At 32.4% G+C, this 25,709-nt stretch overlaps 1 protein-coding gene across 1 annotated transcript; it reads right to left on the reverse strand.

The window, feature by feature from the left end:
• Positions 1-468: 468 nt before the first annotated feature.
• LOC143082914 (uncharacterized) lies at positions 469-25,452 on the reverse strand. Its single transcript, XM_076258923.1, has 10 exons — positions 25,397-25,452; positions 23,414-23,480; positions 22,744-22,854; positions 20,362-20,655; positions 19,122-19,324; positions 16,459-16,607; positions 14,034-14,176; positions 6,560-6,647; positions 5,371-5,524; positions 469-560 (listed from the first exon to the last, which is right to left on the reverse strand). The coding sequence occupies exons 1-10, from the start codon at positions 25,415-25,417 to the stop codon at positions 540-542; spliced, it is 1,251 nt and encodes a 416-aa protein (XP_076115038.1). The 5' UTR covers positions 25,418-25,452; the 3' UTR covers positions 469-539.
• Positions 25,453-25,709: the final 257 nt, after the last annotated feature.

Below are 25,709 nucleotides of genomic sequence, written 5' to 3' on the forward strand. Positions count from 1 at the left end.
TTATATGAAATGTACTACAGAGGGATCTTAAATTAATGGTCTTTGCTTAATATAGGTGGTCTTTGCTTAATATAGGTGGTCTCTTGAGCAGGTTTGCTGTTCTTGTATTCGAGTTGACAACATAAGTACAAGGTTATTATTTTCATGAAATATTGCAGTCCTCAGTCCATCAGTAGGTTAAACTACTTGAATGAAAATATTGGGAAATCGACAATTAATCTTATACATCATAAAACAAGACTCCTTTCAAATTGAATGATACTGGTCATGTGTGTAAATTATCGGTCTAATGGGTTTGAAAACTATGAGGCTTAGTCTTTGTATGTTTGCAACAGACGAGGGCGATAACTGATGATAAAAGCTTCCGCTGACCCGATAACTTTTTTGTATTGTTAAACATCATAACAAATATAGTTGCTTGTAATATATAGCACATAATTATACAAATATAAAATTATAACATACGGATTACATACAAAGAACTATTTTATATACGAAGAACATGTTTATTAAAACAGGCGACTATTCCAGTTCTATAGTTATGTCTTTTTGCAGGAACTCTGAAATAACAATAAAAATATGGAATTATATAGAAGATTAAACAACTTTAATCACAGACTTATGTACACATAACATCACATCAATTTTAAAATCTGTAATATTGATGCTAATAGCATTTGGATGAATATGCACAGAACACTCAGCCCCCCCCCCCCCTTCCCACAAAAAGTAGTGAATGCAATGGGATAAAGGACAAACGACCAGAAAAATATATCATATAGTATAACAGCAAAACTTAATGAAAAGTTGAAACACCCGACAAAAAAACAGGGATGGGCAAAGCAGTGGTGCTACAGAATAGTAAGTTCCTGTTGCACTAGTGTTCTTGTCGTGTTATTCATGCCAATATAACTCAATGACAAGATGCATTAGTTTATAAGTCAACATATATTAAAGGGGGTATTATATTATCTACATGCTCAAACATAGACGATAATTGTCCGTGTACATCTATGCCAAAGATATGTTAATAACGGTCAAATATATAATGATAGAATCCTTAAAACGCTCAAAAAATCACTTTTAATATTACAGTCATATGAAACGAGTGACCGGTAAAAAAATGTTAATCTAATTATTGAACCAATGCATATGCATATATCTTAAACTTTGTCTTCTGTGCACGATTTTATCATTTTTCGCACAAATTTCGTATAATCGTCAAAAAATATTTCAATCAGTCAGTGTTGTTGTGAAAATATAGCATCAAATTAATGGTCGTGTTTTGAAGCCGAAGTTAAACGAGTGTCACCCGTTTGTCAACAATCAACAAAGAAGCATGGATATTCAGGCAAGCACGTGTATAATAGGTACAATAAGATATAGTTATCTTGATGACGGAGCGATGTTTACGTTTAGTTTTCCATTCGCGCTTGCGTATTGCAATCATCAGATCTTTAATAAAAAGGTAACGTATTTAGTTATAAAAAATATATGCATAATTTTTTTTTATTTGAAGTTTCGTATGACTTTAAGAATCTGCGGTTTAAAAAAAAAAGCTTTAGTTTCCTTGTTGATACTCATGTTCCAACACGTTGAACTAGATCGGCTAACACACTCGTGAATATCGTATGAGATGGAAGATAGTATGTACTCCAAACACAGGTTCTAAACTATTGCTACATCAAAATGAAAAACAAACAACGAGAAATTTGTAATAATCTATTTATTTGTAAAGCAGTAGTTTAACATACCTTTACTGTCGGTTTCTTTGTGAATGTCAATGTTTGAGAACTAGACATATTGGTTTCTTGTGTATCCTATGATTTTATTGTATGTATATGAGATCATTTTAGTCGCCTTATATAAAAAAGTTCAGTGAGAGGACATCATCTTTAAAGATTCTAGAAACACAATTTGTTCTCCATGGATGTCGACTTTTTGCTTAAAAGTATTCTGCCAAATACAACAGACAGATTACCAATGACAAAAATGAAAGTACCATGATGAAGTCAGTTTCTCAAAACTTTTCTTTAGAGCTACATTACTAGTGGTTTGTGCATAAACAGAGATTTGTTCGTCTATAAAATAAATTGGAGAAATTGAAAGATGAAAATAAAAATAAGAAGATGTGGTATAATCGCCAATGAGACAAATGTCCATTAAAGATCAAATTTAAAGATAAAATTGTGAAAATCCAAGAGCTTACTAGTAATTGTTTGTGAGGACATTAACGTTCAAAAAGATGTGGTATGACTTCAAATAATATAAATCTCCATCAGAGAGACCTAATGACGAAGAAATTAGCAAATAAAGTATAGCATATTACCTTCAATAATGAGCAAAACCTAAACCTCATGTGTGAATATACGGTGGCGTGAATTGGATCGATTTCTTCATTTTTGATTAAATTTACAAAGACCTATCATTGTTCAAGATTTCGTCTTCGTTTTAGTGTTGATGGATAATGCGTTGCGTTCTAAAGTAAATTATTATCCTAATAAGTCAAGTTAATCAGTCAATATTAAAAGCTACTAACAGCTATAGGTCAGCACACAGTCGTCAACAACAGAAAATTGAACTGCAGCATGTCAGGTTCTAAATCGAACCAAACCAATAATGTTTGTAGTGGGGTAAGTCAAATGAACAACACGCATGGTCCGACACCACAGTTATTTCGTAGTGCATTTCTTTTAGACAATAAATGAAAATTTTAAAAATCCCACTTGCGCTTTCTGAATAATGTTTTCACAGTGTGTTGTACTACTTTTTGGACAAACTATATCAAAATTATAGAAAACTTCATCAGCTCTTATTAGACTTGCTCAAAATAGGACAGTTTTATGTTAAGGGGGTCTTGAAATCAATTGACAGCTTCCGAAATGCTAGTTTTTAATTTTTTAGCTGGACCAAATCACTACTTGACTTTAAAATTCATGACCCAAACCGTTTACAGTGTCATTTCATCCCCCTACTTGCTATTTGAGGCATAAAACATGAAGAAATAAATTTGGAAGGGGTATGAAAAAAATTGGCAAGTAACACACTGTCCAAACTAGGGACTATAATCAAAGGACGATAACTGTGTACTTGGACCACATACTATTTTAAAAAACAATAAATATATATTAACAGCCAGCATTGAGAGATTATTTCACATCGACTGCCCCCCCCCTCCCCCAAAGAAAAAATCAGAAAACAAATCAAAACTAGAGTTCACACGCTGAAATGTCTCGCCTTCTTTACTTATCACTGATTTTATGTTGAAAGTCCTAAATATAAAGCTTTATTAAAACTGTCACATAAACTTAACAAAAAAACTAAACATTGACCAACAAACCATGACAATGAGGTCAAGGTCAGATGAACCATGCCAGGCAGACATGCACAGATTACAATTCTTCCATACAACACATATAGTTGACCTATTGCTTATTGTTTAAAAAAAACAGACCAAAACACAAAATCTTAACACGGAGCAATGAACCGTGAAAATGAGGTCAAGGTCAAAGAAAACCTGCTCGACTGACATATAGAACATAAAATATTTCCATACACCAAATACAGTTACCTATTGCATATAGTATTAGAAAAAAAGACCTAAACTCAAAAAGTTAACTTTGACCGCTGAACCATTAAAGTTAAGCCAAGGTCAGATGACACCTGCCAGCTAGACATGTACACCTTACAATCATTCCATACACCAAATATATTAGGCCTATTGCATACAGTATAAGACAAACAGACCAAAACACAAAAACTTAACCATAACCACTTAACCGTGAAAATGATGCCAGTTGGACATGTACACCTAACAGACCTTCCATACACGGAATATATTAGACCTACTGCTTATAGTATCTGAGATATGGACTTGACCACCAAAACTCAACCTTCTTCACTGATCCATGAAATGAGATCGAGGTCAATGGAAAACTGTCTGACGGGCATGAGGACCTTGCAGCCAAGGTACCCACATACCAAATATAGTTATCCCGGCTTATTACTTATAATAAGAGAGAATTTAACATTACAGAAAACCTTAACCTTTTTTTTTCAAGTAGTCACTGAACCATGAAAATGAGATCAAGGACATTGGACATGTGACTGAGTGGCTGTCGGAAACTTCTTAACATGTGGTATCCCTATACAAAGTATGAAGCATCAATGTCTTCCACCTTCTAAAATATAAAAGCTTTTAAGAAGTTAGCTAACGCCGCCGCCGCCGCCGCCGCAACCGGGTCACTATCCCTATGTCGAGCTTTCTGTAACCAAAGTCGCAGGCTCGACAAAAATTGTCTTTTCTGTATTGCTGACAAGTTTTTTTGTTCTCATTATAGATTCTATCTTCTTAAAATTTTTGCCCCAAACAAAAAAAAACGTATTCAACAATTATTTCGTCAAAATTTGATTAAGTAGTAGATCTGTTCTTTTGATAATTATTGGTATATTTTTTTTTAAAATGTCAATCATCTTTTAAAATTTATATTATTTTAGGGCATTAAACAAAAAACGCAAAAAAAAAAATTTGTAAGCATCTTCATTAAAGAGCAACAGTTCCAATAAGGAGTTGACATGTTGGCTTATTTGTAGATTTTGTATTGTTGATCATATTTCTTATTTAAAGAGTCATATTTTTCGAATACAATTTTCAAGACAAAAGGCAAAAAAACACTAAAAAAGGTAAAAGTAGTCATTAAAGAGCAATTATTTCAATATACGTAAAGACAACTTAAGATTTTGGTTCTTAGACTTAGAGATTCTAAATTGTATTGGTAATCATTATTCTTATTTAAAGTTTCTATCTATGAATATATATATATATATATTGTAGATATTAAGACAAAAAACACAAGCAAATATTAAAATATGTCATTTAACAGCAATAACTCCTATAAGTCGTCTCGACAGCTTTAATGTAAAAAACCAATCTGCTTCTGTCAAACTTTCTCTATTTATAGCAGTTTTCATAATAATAAACAAAACTAACATTTTCCACTTTGTTCTACATGTTGGTTGGCAAGCAAAAAAGATAGATTACTATGCCATATGGGTTTTGTAAATTGTTGAACGATGACCTAAAATAGTTGTTTAAAACTTCTATGTTATTTGGTCTCTGGTGGAAAGTTATCTCATTGTCAATATCATACCAGGCACTATACCTCATTAATATAAACTTATCATACATACCAGGTTTGAAATTTAGTATGTGTGCCAGACGCGTGTTTCGTCTTCAAAAACTTCTTCAGTGTCGCTCGGATAAAAAAAGTTAAAATGGACAAATAAAGTACGAAGTTGAACAGTATTGAGAACCAAAAATTCCTAAAAGTTTTGCCAAATACTGACTCTTAAATAAACATATTAGCTTACCCCATCACAACTTTCGTTACATACAAAAAACTGGCATGCAATGTTTAATCTATGTCCTCTACGTAAAGTGAACATTTTAAAAATTGGACTTTTCCCTGTGAGTCCGCTCATTTTAAAACCTTCTGTAACTTTGAAAGGGTGGCCTGTTCCACAGCTGAAAAAAAGTAATAGTGTATAAATAATTCATGTACTAACACCTACAAAAAGGATTAAGAACAAAATAATATAATTTATAATATAAGACAATGTTATCAATGAATGAAAAACTGTGTGTTCTTGAAATTTAGTAACGATTTAGTAACGATATATAATTATAGATTAATTATTTGCTATAGTACAGTTTATGACTACAACAACTTTACTTATTAAGTCTTTAGAGAAGTAACCGTTTATGACCGTTCTCATATTTAAAACGCCAATTGATGCCGAGTAACCGTTTATGACCGTTCTCATAGTTAACGCCAATTGATGCCGTCGGAACTTAAAATACAATATTGCCATCTCTATTTTAACGAAAATGACAGAAAACTTCGTCAAATCGTGTAAATTTTGATTTTTATAAAAATGGATAATTACTACGTGAATCACTGTTTACTTTTACTCGGAAGAAATTTTTCCGAGTATTCCTTATTCTAATTGGTTAATTTGTTACCTGGATATAGGACGCTCTGTTTCGGGATTCGTGGTACATTTGAAAATTATCCGTTGAAATTATTTACTCTCCCACCCGCCGCATGCAACTGTGTTAGTTATGAATATTATTGTATTCTATAGTATGTACTTATTTATAAGATGTGCTTGTTTATACTATGGCTAGCTCATATGTTGATTCGATTTGTTTGGATGATTATATTTATTATTTCTAATGACTCGACGCTAAATTTGCCCAATTAACATTAACTTTACATTTTATATGTGACTGTCAGTGGTATAGTCGAGTGTTTATCCTGTGCCGTGAAATATATTTGTTTGTCTTGTGTATATATTGTGTCGTAATAAAAATGAGTAACTTTGCTTTCTTTTTTGAGAAGCCTGGTAGTTATACATACGTCGTCTGCAAGTGTGCGTACGTTTTAATAGCGCCAATTGCGAATTGGTGCCATGAAAATGGTGACGTTATCCAATCAAAATGAACGTTAGTAACAATGTTGCATTATAATAGATTGTAGTAAAATGAAAATTTACTTACCCATTTATTATAACAGGTATGACTTTCCTTTTGTTATTATCGGATATTTGACAACTGGAGACGGTAAAAGCTGTTTCGTTTCCTGCAGCTGATAAGATAAGATTAAGATATAAGTATAAAAAATATAAAAAAGAAGATGTGGTATGATTGCCAATGAGACACCTGTCCACAAGAGACCAAAATGACACAGACATTAAATGTACATAATTATATTGTTTTTATCCTGAAATTTACATCCAACACTCGAAACGTTCGTTGTCAAATGTAAACCATTGTCTCTATTATTTCAAAGAAATCGACAGTTTAAACGCAGAATGCGAAGGGACACCCAAAATGAACTGGTTCACAAAAGAAAAATGCCCATAACCCCGTGCTCAATATAGAAGCGGGGTAACAGGAGACTTTATTAGTAATGTACAAATAGGGCAAACATTTATTTGTATACCTGTTATTTATACAATAGATGGCTGATTGCAGGATAAAGTAATTTACATATGTAACACATCATGCTTTATCTATGTATAAGGGAACGACCATTTAACATCATGATCCAAAAGGGTCATCCATAATTTTCAATCATTTTCAAAAAGTGTACAAAACATACACTTTTTCCGACCGCCCATCCTCCTTCAAAAAGTGTACATCAACTATAATTTACAGATTAGATTTAAAGACGAGAATCAATCATTTTAATAAAAAAAAAAAAAAATACTGTCTATTATTATAGTTTAGTTTAATATAAAAATTTGCATTTAAAATAAACTGAAACATATCGACTTTTAAGGTCTTTCCACTTCTCCGTGGAAAGACCTATTGGTTTTCTTCTGATTATTATTTTTTTTCTTCCGCCAACTTTTTTTTCCTTCATATTTTTTTTGTTTCGCAAGATGTCGCTTAGACATATGGTATATGATATCGAACAATTATTATGCTTTTGTAACTGACACCGCGTAACCAAAATCTTTTCAATGTAAGAGTTATCTCCCCGAACACTGTTTTTCTTGTTATCGCTTTATATTCGCAACCGTATAAGAAACCGACAAATTTATTTTACCAAATTGCTCGTTATATCCTCAGGATGATTTGATTAATTTTGACCGAAGCTATCCGGAGACTCCATATGAGAGTTATTTCCCCTTTTATATTTGATATAAGTGATATGTATTTTTAACTGGAAAACCATAAGTGTTAGAGGCCTAGGGTCTTTTGATTTGAGGTCCTTGGTCCAAAATAATGAAAATGAGGTCAAGGTCAAAGGTCAAGGTCATGATTAAAATTTTGATTTTGGCTTGTTATCTCTTATTTTCAGAAATCATATAAGATATTGACAAAATATTTTCACAAAATTGTTAGTTACGACATGTCGTAACACATAAATCTTAGTCGAAAGGGTACGTAGACATTTGATGCGAGTTTTCCACCTTTTTATATCTAATATCATACGTTTGGCAATATAACTCATTAACAATATAAAGTAGAGGACTAGAGTCTTTTTATTTAAGGTCCTTGGTTTATGACCTTGAAATTGAGGTCAAGGTCATATGCTTATTTAACGCTCTAGATTTTGACCTTTGCTTTTACCTCATATGTACACATGAAAAAGCCATGGGACTTTTTGCATTAGGTTGTAAGCAATGTGACCTTTAAAAAGACAACCGGAAGTGACATTTTGTCAACCGGAAGTAGCTAATTTTTGTACTAAATCAATGTAAAAGTATACAGAACCATATATTTTTGGAATCAGTGTCAAGTAAACTATCAAACAATACCGGAAGTAATTTTTTTAAACCGGAAGTAAAAGATTATCTTCCTTTTTTCTATTTTTTTCTATATAGAAACCATATATTTTTGGAATCGGCGTAGAATAAGCTGTCATTTGATGCTGAAACTGACATTTAAAATCAAATTTTAATATTTTCATTTTTAAATAGATTCTTCCTGGTGGAAAGACCTTCAATTGTTCTCTGAACAATTGGTTTTTAATATTGTTCATACATCTCTTCTGAAAAAAAACCCACATGTTTGTTATCAGTTATACTCTGAAACTACAAGTCCAATCGACCCCAAAATTTGCAGTCAGCAGGGCATACATGTACTAAAGGTTCATAAAACAACGTGGTGCAGATATCTCTCAAGAATTTTCCTAGAGAAAACAAATTGCAATGTCGTTAAAATCGATTGCTAGGTCCGTAAATTACAATAAAATGTCCGCTCCTAGATTGAAATACTAATCTGTGTTACAAACAGGTGCTGAAAAATGTACATTATCAGAAAATAATCCTTAAACGTGTTTTAAAGTTACACCGGATCAATTAAATCCAAAGCATGCACTGCTGTTGAACTGTGATCAAAATGTCGATTTCCTACAACGACAAAAGAAATTACATTGTGTACATTAAGTCTCTATACATGTTATCTGTTCAACGTCCCCACCTAAAGAGAAATAAAAAGACTTATTATAAACCCGCGTCACGTGATGTCTCCTCAATCTGGCGAGCGCGCGCTGGACCTGAAATAAAATCAAAACTTTCCGAACTAAACATGAAACTTCCCCCCGGAATAATATAGACCCCTTACAGAAACAAACAAACAAAACAAAACAAAACAAAACAAAACAAAACAAAACAAAACAAAACAAAACAAAATAACCCCCCCCCCCCAAAAAAAAAATCAATCATGTTTCAAAAGGGGAAAAGACCGTTTACAATTGCTTTTTAAAAGCAATTGATTTAATATATATATATATTTTTCTTCTTCTGCCGTCTGAGATGCTTTTTTGTCTTACAACATATCGAATGGATTTTTTGGCCAATGATGTTGTACAGTAATGGGGGTTTCAAAACTCACCCTGTGTGACCGCACACGTATTCTTATAGGACTGTGAAATATCTCCCCGCATCCCCTTTTTCTTGTTATCGCTATATCTCTAAAACCGTAAAAGATTTTAGCAAACTGTTTTCACCAAATTGTTCGTCTACTCTTGAGAATGATTTGTTTTTTTTTACTTGAGTGATCGGAAGACATCTTATGGGAGTTATTCCCCTTTGAAAATTTAAGATAGACGATTTGTTGGATAAATTCATACGTTTTAAGTCGTAGAGGCCTACAGTCTTTTGATATGAAGACCTTGGTCCATTTGAAGGAAATTGAGGTCAAGGTCAAAGGTCAAGGTCATGTTCTAAATTTTAAATTTTGCTTGTTATCGTTATTCCACAGAAACTGTGACAGTAAATGATATGATGTGTCTGCCAAATAACTGTTTACAATTAGGACTTTAACCTATTTCAGTCAAAGTGTTTTGGTTAACCCTTATAGGAGTTTTCTCCCCTTATGCATTTCAAATCAGTATTTCTCAACAACCATACAAGTGATTGACCTCCGGTCTTTCGTTTTGAGTTCACTGACCTATGACCTTGAAATTAAGATCAAGGTCGAAGGTCAAGGCCATGTTATAAATTTTTGAATTTTGCTTGTTATCGTTGTTCAAAAAAACTGTTACAGTTAATGGTATGATTTGTTTGCCAAATTACTGTTTACAAAAAGGCGCAACTTCAACCTATTTCAGTCGAAGTGTTTTGGTTAACCCTTATAGGAGTTTCTCCCCTTATGTATTTCAAATCAGTATTTCTCCACAACCATACAAATGATTGACCTGGGGTCTTTTGATTTGAGATCACTGACCTATGACCTTGAAATTGAGGTCAAGGTCAGAGGTCAATTTGACGTTCTAGATTTTGACTTTGCTAAAAATTAGTTTCTGTTCATAATAAATCAATCAAGTCTTCTGCATATACCTATTAATCTTATTTTTTTTATATCAATTTGAAGAACCAAATAACATCAACATGGAGTGACATTTTTTAACATCGATTTTTAAATTTTATTCTTATTATCGAGGTGGAAAGACCTTCAATTGTTCTCTGAAGAATTGATTTTTAATTAGGTCTTTCCATTTTTCGTGGAAAGACCTTTTGTTTTTCTTCTGATTATTTTTTTTTCTTCTTCTGCCGTCTGAGATGCTTTTTTGTCTTACTACATATCGAATGGATTTCTTGGCCAATGATGTTGTACAGTAATGGGGGTTTCAAAACTCACCCTGTGTGACCGAACACTTATTCTTATAGGAGTTATCTCCCCGCGTCCCCTTTTTCTTGTTATCGCTATATCTCTAAAACCGTAAAAGATTTAAGCAAACTGTTTTCACCATAATTGTTTGTCTACTCTTAATAATGATTTGGTTTATTTTAACTTCAGTGATCGGAAGACATCTTATGGGAGTTATTTCCCTTTGAAAATTTAAGATAGGCGATTTGTTGGATCAATTCATACGTTATAAGTCGTAGAGGCCTACAGTCTTTTGATATGAAGTCATTGGTCCATTTGAAGGAAATAGAGGTCAAGGTCAAAGGTCAAGGTCATGTTCTAAATTTTGAATTTTTCTTGTTATCGTCATACCACAGAAACTGTGACAGTAAATGATATGATGTGTTTGCCAAATAACTGTTTACTATAAGGCGCAAATTCAACCTTTTTCAGTCAAAGTGTTTTGGTTAACCCTTATAGGAGTTTTCTCCCCTTATGTATTTCAAATCAGTATTTCTCCACAACCATACAAGTGATTGACCTCCGGTCTTCCGTTTTGAGTTCACTGACCTATGACCTTGAAATTGAGATCAAGGTCGAAGGTCAAGGTCATGTTATAAATTTTGAATTTTGCTTGTTATCGTTATTCAAAAGAAACTGTTACAGTAAATGATATGATTTGTTTGCCAAATTGCTGTTTACAAAAAGGCGCAACTTCAATCTATTTCAGTCGAAGTGTTTTGGTTAACGCTTATAGAAGTTTTCTCCCCTTATGTATTTGAAATCGGTATTTCTCCACAACCATACAAATGATTGACCTAGGGTCTTTTGATTTGAGATCCCTGACCTATGACCTTGAAATTGAGGTCAAGGTCAAAGGTCAGTTTGATATTCTAGATTTTGACCTTTGCTAAAAATTATTTCAAGTCTTCTGCATATACCTATTAGTCTTATTTTTTATATCAATTTGAAGAACCAAATAACATCAACAAGGAGAGACCTTTTCTAACATCGTTTTTTAAATTTCATTCTTATTATCGAGGTGGAAAGACCTTCAATTGTTCTCTGAAGAATTGGTTTTTAATTTATTTTTATTTTTTTGAAAGCGTACGGTCAAAATGTTGATTGTTTAACCCCTCCCCTCAATGTACGTTTTGTACACTTTGGAAAATGGTTGACAATTATGGATGACCTCTAACAATGTTCTGATCCCCAATTTGATGGGGAAAAAATATTGTGGTCAAGAATATTCTGAATCCAGATTTCCTCCATACCTTATAGTGTTGAATTTAAAAAAAAAATGATTGGTAGCGTTGAAAAACTTATAGTTGTGTTTTACGTTTAAAATCATGAATAAAATGAAGAATAGTATTATAATAATTCTCTATAGTTTTATCTTATTATCAATGATTAAATATATCTAACGACAAAATATTTTCATATTATTAATTTATGTATGAACAAAACTATTTTTATCAGTATTCTTTGAAGAAATGTATTTATAACAAACGATAAGGAATGTTAGTTTGCACTCGTTAATGTCTGAGTATCCAATATGTTAATAGATTAGTACCAAAACCAAAGCGAAACTTAAGTAATGAAAATCTCGGCGACATCCATACATCGGAATGTTCTCACAGTCATCAAGATGTAAAAATCATCATTAAGCAGTTACAAGTACAGAATTTGTCTGTCAATTTAAATTTATATTAATATTGAGTTATAAGAACATCGCTAGTGTTCAGAGGTCATCTCGATTGTTAGCTGGATGGGGTTAAGTCTAAAATACCCATAAATTTCTGAAACAATTTAGCGAGTCCATGTATCGTTAATTGTTTCTTCTGAATTTGTTGTTTATTTGAACTTATATATTTTAGTATGTAATTAAATGAAATATAAAATGTTTTGGTCAAATCAATAGTCTACTCTCTTCAATTGAACCATATTAAGTTGAAGAAATGCAGCCCGTGTGTTCAACAAGTTTAGAAGTGAAAAAGAAAATAATGTCAAAATTAAAAAAAATGAAACGGGAATGGAACATCCCAGAGGAACCATTTCGCTAACTAGTGAAGCCAACAGAAACAATCATTATTATAGAGTAAGAGATAAAACAACAATTTAATCTATATTTTAATCTATTATACATTACGTATTAAGACAGAGCTAGACAAATCACCATTATACAATTGCAAGTACTTGTCTATTTGCATACAGGTATATACATGTATTTATGACTCGGAGTTGCGATGGGGACTGTGAAGTGTAATGGTCTGAACTGCTGTGCAATTAGGCAATAAAAATCAAAACCAAGGAGGAAACAAAGACTCACAAAACCAAAGGACATTTACATAAACAGTTAAAAATAATAATTAAGAAACAACACGAACTCCACAAAAACCCGGGAGTGAAATCAGGTGCTCCGGAAGGGTACGCATTTCCTGTACCGTATACGCATGGTGGCTGTTCTAAAATTTACAGATGTCCAATTATATAGAAAGCTTCGGATTGTTATCACCAGTTGAAGCACATCATGAGTGTTTTAAATAAAACCGGTAATACACTTGATGTTTTACATAAACAGACATTTTTACATTAAAAAGACAAATGATTTTGTTGACCTTATTGCCTCCGATCCACCTTTGCAATTAAAAAAAAGCAAAGTTAATAAGAATAGATCATACTGATGGATGTTTTCTTCTTTTAAATTAGTGTTGTTTTGAACCGCGATGATCTTGCTGATGTGTGATTTTTCTCACGCCAATGTGCGATAATGGCATTCAGACGCTATGTTGTTGTTTGCTACGTCGAAATGCGATGATGGTTTTAAAAGTGTTACAGACTGATTTTCTTTTTCACACTTTTACTTAAGTTTTCCTCATCCAAATTTTGTTAAACTTTTACACAATGCTAAGAACCAACAATTTTTAAAAATGACTTATGTTAGATATTGAGAACGGAGACTGCATAAATATACTTTAACAAAAATAGTAATGTGCGATAGGACCTGGTACATCTTTAAATTTTCACATTGGAATGCTAAGAAACACAACTGAACATACTGAAGCCCAATGAATCATATTACAATAGAATATATAGTGACTTTAAAACATGAATATAATTAAATTCTTTATGCCGCAACAAACCTTAAACTCAATAAAAATCAAAGTGTCATCTGAAGGGTCACATATGTCTTCAATAATAGTTAGTGGTCTCTTGGTTATTAATATACAGAGAGAAAGAGAGACACACACATTTTCATTTTGAATGACTATTCCGAACGACTTGCCATATATTTGGCACCCTGTATATTAAGAAATTTCATATAACGGGAAATTTGTGGTTCATAGCTTAACCATGAGCAATCCATAATACTAAATTATTAGATTCTTACGAGTCATAAAGGCTTTAAAAATAACACGAGCACCAAATTTAGGAGATCTCAGACGCCTTCCATTATACTTCCGAACTTCAACTTTATATGATGCCTCTGACTTTGGACCACTTGGCTGTGTCTGTAGAACAGGGGCAACTATTCTGTAAATATTCAACAACACTAATAATAATTTCACTCGTCAAAATAAAACCTCGTTATATCAATGATTAAACAATGGTATCAGTCTGTCACAGCAGATATTAAAGGTTTCACCGTCCGGAAGTCCGAAAGTCACCTTTTCTTATTCAAAATATATGCAATTATAGCCTTAGGCCATATGATAGACAATATAGTAATTAACGTCAATGTCGTTTTGATATCTGTTGGAGCGCTGTCTCATTGGTAATCATACCACATCTTCTTTTTTTATTATTAAAATAATACTTACTATTAACGTCGGAACATTGACTATCAACAATATCAGCAGATATGTTATTTTGGACACCACAAATTTGCCATCTTATGCTAAACCGATTTTACATACAATTGAGATATAAGTGACCAGAAATAGTATCTTCAGATCGGTAAATACTGTACCATGTGTAAATAAAATTATGATCGCGTCTTTGTAGAGTTATTCTTACACTGAAGCTTTGTTTAAAAATGAGGTATTATTGTGATCTCAAGATTGTAATTCAATATTTCTGTGGCTCCTAGTGCCAAAGAATACAATAATACGCGTGATCAGTAATTAGATTATGATATTTCGATGGTACTTTTGAACACGTTGTACAAGTGAATGTAATAGTTATGTTGAACGAATCTATCCCATCTCACTAGAGATAAAGGATACTACAGATTCAGTTAAGTCTGCCCCAAATCTTGAACTACATCTATAAGTTGACAATGAGGATCGGTTGAAAATAAAACTTTATGACAAAAGAGATTATTTCAGATTCCCAATTGTGAACTTTCCATTTCTATATAGCAACTTTCCAGCAGCGCCTGCATACGGAGTATATATATCTCCCAAATGATACGATATTATCCCGGGCTTGTATTTCCAATCATCATTTCCTTGATAGAGGATTGCTGCTCACAAGGAAGCTATTATACCAAGAGTTCCAAATGGTGAAGTTGAAATCATCCCTTCGTAAATTTTACGGACCTTTTCACGAGTTGGTTGTCCGTTATAGAATATAACAGATGATATCGGATATGTTCCTTATGTTGTAACTACAATACCCAATCCTTTTCACGAATGTGACCTACCGAATAAGAATATTTACCGGAGGTGTAATACATAAGCAACACGACGGGTGTCACATGTGGAGCAGGATCTGCTTACCCTTCTGGAGCTGCTGAGATCACCCCCAGTTTTTGATGGGGTTCGTGTTGCTTAGTCTTTAGTTTTCTATGATTTGTCTTCTGTACTATTATTTGTCTGTTTTGTCTTTTTAATTTTAGCCATGGCGTTGTCAGTTTATTTACAATCTATGAGTTTGACTGTCCCTCTGGTATTTTTCGTCCCTCTTTTTTAATTAAATGAAAAGTATTTGATAGCTTCAAAGATGTTTTTTTTTAAATGGCGGTGGAATATATCAGGAGGACATTCAGAACAACCCATAAGACGAAGAGAATGTCAAAGAAAAAAACCCCGAAAAATCACAAAGTATATCAGACAACAGCACATAAATATATATGTGTACGATCTATTTTTTTTTTGAAAACGAACTACTTTCCAGTATATTCTAAAAGATATAGTTGGTGGTGTTACGTCTTATACAAAGTCTTAGTAGAAATATTTTGGCTTTCTGCTCAAGCAGATGCTAGGGGCCGTCTCAAAATTGCAGTGAGGTTAGAGACATATTTTTACTCAGTGTTGAAGCCTCGCTGTGACTTTTAGATAAAAAACAGTAATAAATGCTATTGTCCGTTGCGCTTGTGTTATTTTTGCTGTGCATACATAGTGTTTCTCGTTTCTTGTTTGTGCATGCCTGTAAAAACGTTTAAACCCGCTGCATGTTTATGCACCTGTTCTGAATCAGGAGTATGTTGTACAGTGGACCTGTTTGTCGTTTGTTGGTATTGTTCATAATTATGCGTTTTTCATTTTTTTTTTAACATAAGTTAGACTGTTGGTTTTCTTGTTTGAAGTGTTTTGCACTAGCAGTCATGTAGCTTGCTGTTCGGTGTGAGTCAAGCCTCAGTATTGAAGTCCGTAATTTGACCTTTTTTTACTTTCTACTTTTTACACCTTGTGACTTAGATGTAGAGTTGTCTCATTGGCATTCATACCACATTTTCTTTCTATGTACTGAATTAATGTCATGAATTGATTACACTTTTAACTTTGTTTTCTTTCTTTTATAAAAAGAAAAATAGAGACTGAATAACACGAAACCCAGCAAAACCCGGAGTTAAAAGCTGATTTCAAACTTACGGTTTGGGCTTGGTGGTTATTTGTGCCATACTGTTTGTAGTGATAACATATGAACAGTGGACAGCAAAGGCGTTATCTTTTGTAGTGTCAACACTCTTAATCGTTCGTCTCACTATTACTCTGCCTGAAAAGTAATCTTCTGAGGTTTTCTGAAATAAAAGAGGTAGGGCCAATTTGTCGCGATATTTTTCACAGAAGGGCCAATTTCAAAAAGTGCCGACAGAATAGAATTTACTATAAAAACAAAAAATAAAAATACTTTTTGATCAATATCTTGATTTACATATATTATAATATGTGTGATAAATAGTTAATTTAACCTTCAAAAAGGATGAAAGTGCAATATGCGGAATTAATGGTGATTTTAGGTGGGAAAAACAGGTTATCCCCCCAGTAGGACATTTCAAACCAAAAAAAATAATTTTTGTGACTGTTGTAACTTATACTACTTTTTCCTCAAAAATGAAATTAGTTTGGTGTGTCCTTATTACGTAAAAATAACTTTTTAATAAAGAAATTGTAACATCTCTAAATTGTACTTATATAGCTCCCAAATAAGACAGTATAACCAAGCGTCGCCGTGTCTCCATCAGTAGAGTATAGAAGTTTGTAACTGACTATATGTAACTGTCTGTTTGTGACACAAGGTTCTGTCTGGTGATTGTCTCATTGTACATATTTGAATAAAATTTTATCAAGAGAAAAATTTACAGAACTACTAATCAAAGACTGTTTTGAAGATAAGGTTCGAATCTCGCTTAGACTTTTTGCTTTTTTTGTGTTGTTATATTAAATTTTAACGTTTCTATCATATTTTTTCGAATGTTGGCTTAATTCATAGAGTCATTCTGGTTCATTTTGACTTTATAGTATACTAGTATATCATTTTATTAAAGAAAAAATAATGTATCGCTTATTATGTGCATTCCCATGACTGTCAATACTCTTGACTTACTTTCTATTCAATGTTTACATTTATTACATACTAGTATATGCAAGGAACAACTGCCGTCAAATTGATGTAGGTGCCTGTACATAACCAATAACAAGAGAATTTATTATATAGCAATGAAGCCCAAATGAGGGTGTGTAATATACACACAACTTAAAATGAGATCATTGTATACAAGTTTCAAAACAACACAAACAATTTTTCGAAACCTTTTTTGAACATGGTATTATGTGTAACAAATGCAGTCAACAACAATTTTGTCGCAAATTCACTAACTGTGTAGATACTAGTAAATAAATGACACATTTACCACCGTCCCTCCACCGGTACCTAAGTCATCAGAAAATAAAACAACACCCCAGAACACTACAAATCGTGATTGTAGGTAAAGCATCAAGAACCTATTGCATCTGTATCACAACGAAGGGCCGATTTGTTTAAATACCAGAAAAGGCCATAAAACATGTGTTAGTAACACAAGGTGTTCTATGACCAACTGATGTAAGATGTTCTCCGGTTGAAATATATATTATCTTATCTTATTTTATAGACGATAAAACCTTAAAAGATAAATACAGATATACATATATTCAAAATGAGAAAAACAGCATCCCATTTGAATTTGTTCGATATTATTTGGCTTGTTGACAAGTTAAGTGGTATGGTACCTTATGCGCATAAAGGGGGTTAACAATTAAACAAAGTCAATATAAAAAAATCAATAATCTTTTTTGTAGGAATACCTGTTCAGGTATAAACCACTTCATAGCACCATTGCTTTCTATGTTTAATTCTGCAATTTCAAGCATGTATGGCTAATTTTTCTTAAGTTCAAATAAAGTGGCAGTTATTTCATGTCAAAACTGTACCTTTTCCTGACTTGTGCTGAAAGAATCAACATTACCTTTAATTGCATATTAGAGCGTACTGGTTCCCGGGAGTTTGATAGTACAAAAACAGGAACTTCTGATCTGAACAACAGGTCAAATGTGCCCTCCTATTAAAATTTCCTATACTTCTTTCTTATTCAAGTAAAACTTTCAACAAGGGTTCTACAGTGATCCCAAGTACCCAAGCTTTCATTTGATACAAAAACTACCCAAATATTCCCCCTATTGACAACGATATTATAGCTATGCATAGGAACTCTTTGTTTCAAATATGTACTACTTTCTTGTATGTTCTTCCGACCGGGCCTTAATTAGTGGTTCTATACCTGTAAAGGTATAAAAATAAATAATGTGACGTATGTTCATGTACTCTAATTAGCATTTATCTGGCTATTTAAAACACGATTTACTTATCTTATCGAATGAAAAGAATACACGGGAAAATGGCCTTAGCTCTTTGTTCAAAGTCAAGGTATTTAAGTAGAGCATAAAAGTATAAAATGTATATCTTTACCAGAGATACCATAAGTTTGTTTTAAAAAATATGGTCCCCCACCCCACCCCCTAAATACGAAGAAAAGGCTAAAAGCTCTTTAGATAGTTGAAAACCATATAATACCTGTAGGTGACCGATTCTTGATCAAGTACTTTCGAATTTGTTACATGCAACTTTGTTATTTCAAAATTCTGAATTCTCTTACCGTAAAGTTACATGGATTGCTAACGTAACTGGTACTGTTCAAAATTCTGAATTCTCTTACCGTAAAGTTACATCGATTGCTAACGTAACTGGTACTGTTCAAAATTCTGAATTGTCTTACCGTAAAATTACATGGATGGCTAACGTTACTGGTGCTGTTTACATTCCCTAATCCTACTGTGAGTGTGAAGTTATCATACTTATCATCCACAGGCGTAAATAAACATTCTGTATTGGTCTGATCCGCGAAAACAACTTCTACTGCAATTCCTATGTAATTCAGTATGACTTGATTTTCGTTCAAGGAACTACATTCATATTTTACTATAAAAAAAAGAAAGTTTCAATATGCATTACGGATTTTCATAATTACGTTTTGTTGAAAATTTACTGGAGTATTTGCTTTTTTTTTTTTTTGTTATCCTTTTTTTTTTTTTGATAATAACATTATACAGTTTTCAGATAGATGTGTGTGTTCCATTCTCGGTTTTATGTCCTTGATATTTTTTTACACAACAAGGCCGGAATTGTCCTTTCCGTTTTCTATTTTGTACAGTTTACTTATGCTGAGTTCACACGTAATTCGAATTCGATTCGGATTAACTTTCGCATTCGAAACGTTTTACGTCCTAACGTCAATTCTAATTCCAATTGCAATGCGCGTCAAATTCGCTTTACTGTCCGAACGACGTTAAGTTTTAATTCGTATTAACAAAAAGTTATGTTTAATCAAGGAAGAAGAGTGTGTGAACGTGATTAGCGAATTCGATTTGTATTCGATTCGAATTCAATTCGAATTTAATGTACGTGTGAACGAGGCTTTAATATATTAATTTTATATAATAGACCGTCGCCTCACATTATTATTTGGGGCCTCGGTTAAGGCCTCTGCTCATTGGAATGATCATTTACATTTCCCATTTGTTACAGAGACGAGGAGAACCTAGACCGCTGGCTACCGATTCAAAAGACAAGAATAATTATCGGCATTCATATTCAAAATTTATGCAAGCACAGTTTAACTTTTTTATATCGACTAATGAATATTATAAAGCTACATTGAGAGAATAATTGTTTCAGGCCATTGATATTGATGTTTAATTGGCGTCAACAATTTTCAGATTTTGATTTCACTTTACATTTGTATGTGTAACCAAAGTTGGGAAGTGGACATTACTCTTTTATGACTCAAGTTGCATAACTACAGAAACATTCCCTAGAAGGTTTTTAATAATTAAATTTAACGATTTTCATTTATACAGCTTATTAATTTTTTTAATAAATATATAACGCAAACATTTGCATGATATAACCCATTTTGATTAATGAGAAATATATTGGTCTAACTATTTTTGTTTTACCTCCTTCAACTGCGACGTGATGGAATTCTTGGTTTACTTCAAAGGCCGTATTATTGGTCCGACAGGAATAACCTGCAGTGTCATCAAAGTTGGTACGATATATTGTCAGGCTGTGTTTAGATAATGTTCCACCGGAATATTTAGTGACATCAGCTGTTAGATTGACACGTGTATTGTTTCCGTCTACAGATTTAAACCATTCAACATCTAACAGCCTGGGTAAACTTACATTTGTATAGCACTCAAGTTTAACATTATCGCCAACCACGATAGCATGATGAATTACTGGCTGATCTGTAAATACAAGTCATTATAATTTTACACAACCTCTCACTGCAGATTCAAGTGTTGGTGTAACTTGTCCTACTTTAATAACAAATATGCTGTTGTTCCTGCAGAAAGCACAAATAATATACGTTGTAGTTTGTTTTTGTAAATCACATTACATAAACTAATTAAAAAAGTGATAAGGTATTGAAAATTCACTTGGAAACCCAACATTTACTTTCTCGACATTTACCAAAAAGGAAATCCTGAACAATCATATTCAGTCTGTTCTATTTTCTTTTGGAATTTCAACAACGAAGAGGAACTGGATTTTTCTGCACTGTACTGGATACCCAAATTACACAAGACTTAGTGTCCATATAAACAACTTTATATTACTGAGACTTTTCAAAAACTCTTTCCAAATTACTAACATCTATTTCTATTTTATCAGCAATCGCGTACGGTCGTGCGAGTTGCTTTCGTGCGAGTTGCTTGTGAAACTTCCATTTTTTTTAGCTAAGAGAAATAGATGGATACTAGAAAATCCCAAAGATCTTTCATCGTGCAGTAATATACCAAACATTTGAACCCTTTAGATACCCTTTATACTATAATTATAATGCATTTGTATTACGCATTATCAATCGAACATGAAATAAATGATCCAAAATATACAATCAATTTAGAATTAAGATGTGGTATGATCGCCAATGAGATCTCGACAATCAAACACCGAATTGCCTTTAACAATTAGCAAAACTCAAAGCATATTTGGATATAAACGGCATCGAAATAAGAAAAGACAAAATGACGTCTGACTGTTATCCTGACTTAAATTTAAAAATTGAAAAGAGGATCGGTTGAGAACTAAATTTTACAACAGGATAGATGAGTACAACTTTCCTATTGTGCACTTTCCTTTTGTTTGATGCAATACCACAGCAGTGGCTGTACATTGCGTATTTAATCTAACAGTTGAAACCGAATAATAAAGCTTCTGTTTTCTATCATTATTTTCCTGGATACAGGTTTGGAGCTTATCCGTAAGCCTTTGAAACTCGCGTACTTAGTGGTAAGTTTCCCTTCGAACTATCATAATTTTGATTGACCATTTTGGAATATCTGTGTCACAGATGACTAGATATATGGTACAATTGTTGTATCCATAATTCCATTTTTTTTTTATTAAATCAAAGCCATCAATAAATGAGACCTGTCATCGAATGTGTTCTTGCTGTAATCAACATGAAGGGTGCCAAATCATGTGGACCCAGATCAGACTTGCTTACCCTTCTAGAGCACCAGAGAACATCCTGATATTTGGTGGAGCTATGTTTTTAAGTCTTAACTTTTATATCTATGGTCACAATGTTTTGTAGGCTGTTATTGGTCTGTTTGACATTTTTCCTTGTTGGTCTTGATTTTGTTGGTTTCTTCGACGTATTAGTTATAATGTTTAGTCCAATTGGTGTTTTAGGTGTCTTTTGAACATAGAAAATAATGCCTCGTACTGCTCACATTCCTAATTCTCACTCCAAAGCATTAAGCTCCAGTACAATTTGTAACATATAATTGCCAGTTTTTCTTTGTATGTTACAGTAACCTGCCATCTGATGTCAAAATGACAGAAATGATACGAATACTTAAAGTTTTTATCAACAAATATGCATATCGAAAGAAGTTATTATATGCATCAGTTTATCTCTAAAAAAGTTTGTCCTTGGGATCATTAACCTTGAAAGTAGTTACCGACAGATAAATCATTTGTAAATGTTACCACAGGCGCTTGGGTCTAGGATACAGATTTTTTTTTTTTTTTTTTTTTATTAAAATATTCAATTTTCTATATTTATAATACATATCTATCACTTCTGTGCATGTCTCACCTAGTTTCGAGTGAGACATGCACAGAAGTGATAGATATGTATTATAAATATAGAAAATTGAATATTTTAATAAAAAAAAAAAAAAAAAAAAAAAAAAAAAAAAAATCTGTACTGTATCCTAGACCCAAGCGCCTGTGAATGTTACTGACAGAATGTTTTTTACAAACCCACAAAACCTGTGGAATATTTAAATACACCGGAAGTAGTTACTGAATATTATACTAACCAAGGTTACAAAAATCTCCACCATATCCCTCGTGACACTCACAATGAAAGCTTTGACCGTCTGCTCTACACGTGCCACCATTTTGACAATGTGAACTAGTGCAAGGGTTGGCTGAAATAGAAAAAAAACATAATTGTAAGTGAATGAAATTAACACGTTAAATATTTTTTTAAACTAGATGGCGTCTAGATCCGTCTAGACTAAAGTATACACGAACTGTTGATACTTATTGTCGAGTTCGGGCATTGTGAATTGTTTATTTTATACTTTATATGTCTCTTGTATGTTATAAATCAAGTATGAGAATTTGAGTCAAACCGGTGAACATGAATTTGACACCTAATGCCCTTTTAAACTAATTTATACTTTTAAAAACCTTTTTCTCTTAAATGAGTTTGTATTGGCCAGCAGTTCACATACTGAAGAACGCACATGCAACCATGCAGTCTCAATAGAATATGTATTTTTAGATCATTTACTTACAATTAAAACTTGTTATAGAAACATTTGCAAGATCAGTTAAGATCAGTTATTGCTCTTTCAGTTTTATATTTTGTTACTTTGAAAAGGTACATATTTCATGTATAAATTAAAATATATGTAATTTTGGTATTATAATCACATTTTATACATGATTACATGCATTTTTTAATAGCGTGTAATTATTTACCATCGTCTGCACCATGGGCTGACGTCAGATCTACCAACACACACAATAACACACTTATCTGTAGAAGCTGTAAAACAAAAATATTTAGTTACGAATTATTTAAAGTCTTAAGAAACCTCAAATTAAAAAAAATAATGCATATGTTTAAATATCAAAAATAAATTCACAAAAATACTAAACTCAGAGGAAAATCAATTCGGAAAGTCCATAATCACATGGCAAAATCAAATAACAAAACGCATCAAAAACGAATGGACAAGAACTGTCATATTCCTGACTTGGAACAGGCATTTTCAAATGTAGAAAATGGTGGATTGAACCTGGTTTTATACTAGCTAAACCTCTCACTTGTATGACAGTCGTATCACATTCCATTATATTGTCACCGATGCTTGAACAAAACAACCAGACATAAATATATTCAAATTATAAATATATTCAAAATTCAGCTATTAAAATTATATGCATATAAATATACAGAAGACTAAGTTTATGATGTTTGTATGCATTGGTTCAAGAATTTGAAGAGCATTATTTTTCACCGGTCACTCATTTCTTATGACTTTAAGTGAAACCAAGGAGCCTATATGAATATATGTTGCTCACCGACATCTACAACAATGGCCACATTTTATTAAAAAAAAAAAAATTAAAGTAATTAGACAATTTCAGTCTTGATGACGTATTTGTAGATCTTATCCTGCTGTTCATTTTTTTACTTTTAAAGTTTCTATTTATCTAGTACAAGTCTTAGGTACTGATAGGCAAACAAAGCAACAACACAAATGGTTAATACTTTCATAAACTCTAAGGGGAAACATATATTATATTGTATTCATACACAATGTGTTTTTATATTACAAGTAGCTAGGATTTTTTTTATCTTATTGTAGGTCATACATTTGTATTAATTCTGACTGTACATTTGTAGGTTATATTATTTAAGAAATAATTCCTTCATGTCATGCTCTATGCTCATTTTAACATGGGTAGGCATTATATTTGTCGATATTTTACACTGAGCGTTAGCGAGGTGTAAAATGTGGTCAATTATCATGCCTACCCATGTTAAAATGAGCATAGAGCATGACATGAAGGAATTATTTCGATTCTAATAGGACAAATACAGTACTTTTATAGGTCGAAGCGTACGAAATTACCGTAAAAATGTTTGGCTGTTCCCGTTTCCTCCTGGAGGAGTCTGTGCATTGTATTTCATATTTAATAAGTTTAATTGCTATATTACGAGCAGGGTAAATATATGTTGTTTCATAAAAAATATAATAAAAATTTATGTTAGCTGCTTAAATGTATATATCTTAAAGGATAACGATGGAAATAACGTTAATATAAACAGTAAGTTCGTGCGCATGTGTCAAACATATTTTGTGCTCATTAGAACACGGCTTTGTTTACAAAGCGTAATAAGGACGTCATATTAGAATAATGTTTATAATATATCTCTGTACCATGGATTTTGGTTTATATGAATAAAGATATACAAATAAAAAGACAGTAACTCCAATAACGAGTCGACTGAAGGAATCGGCCCTTTTGGCTTATTGGTAGATTTTGTGTGGATAACCAAGACATTTAAAATTAAATTGCTAATTGTAAATTTTATTTATCTGGTTTAGCTATCACGATAATAGATTTAAGGGCAGTAAAAATTAGCCGACTAACGATTTCGGCAATCAGACTTACAAATGTATGTACGTACATGTATGTGCACTTCTTGTCTTGTTGATCATTTTTATCATTGGACATATTATAATTTTCAAGAAAATATGCCAAAAATATCAAAGCCACATTTTATATTCCAAATAATTATAACATAATGATTCCGCACGTTAGCACATTCAAATTGCATGAAATTTAAACCTATTTATTCTTAATAATGAATTACAATGTGAAAACAAAGCCACGCTGATATATCATAATGTATCGCCAAACCTATTGAAATGTCTGAACGATGTAACATACCAAAATAAAGATGTGAGCCATGTCCTTGTCGTTTACGTTGTGTTCTCGAATCAATCGTTCGGTGTGTTTGAGTAAGTTCATGTTATGGTTATAAATAGAATACATTTGTATGATGACGTCAGAATTGCTGATCAAATAAAAATATTAAAATGTCTTGGCTACAAGTAATATCCTTGTTATGCCATATTAATTTTAGAAAAAAATAATTAATTGCTAATTTTATGCTTGTCCTTCACATGAAATTTTGAGTTGGTCGCAGACTTTTGATAGATTTATTCACAAACTCATTAGATTCGGATATTGTAAACCATTA

Source organism: Mytilus galloprovincialis, chromosome 7, assembly GCF_965363235.1.
Source record: "Mytilus galloprovincialis chromosome 7, xbMytGall1.hap1.1, whole genome shotgun sequence".
NCBI classification, from domain to species: domain Eukaryota; kingdom Metazoa; phylum Mollusca; class Bivalvia; order Mytilida; family Mytilidae; genus Mytilus; species Mytilus galloprovincialis.

Excerpts from the sequence above, each read along its gene's own strand:
- LOC143082914 (XM_076258923.1), bottom strand. The coding sequence starts at position 25,417 with ATGGCTCACATCTTTATTTTG. Across the intron at positions 23,481-25,396 it reads TGGCTCACATCTTTATTTTG|CTTCTACAGATAAGTGTGTT; the intron begins GTATGTTACATC and ends TTTGTTTTACAG. Across the intron at positions 14,177-16,458 it reads ATAACCACCAAGCCCAAACC|AATAGTTGCCCCTGTTCTAC; the intron begins GTAAGTTTGAAA and ends GAATATTTACAG.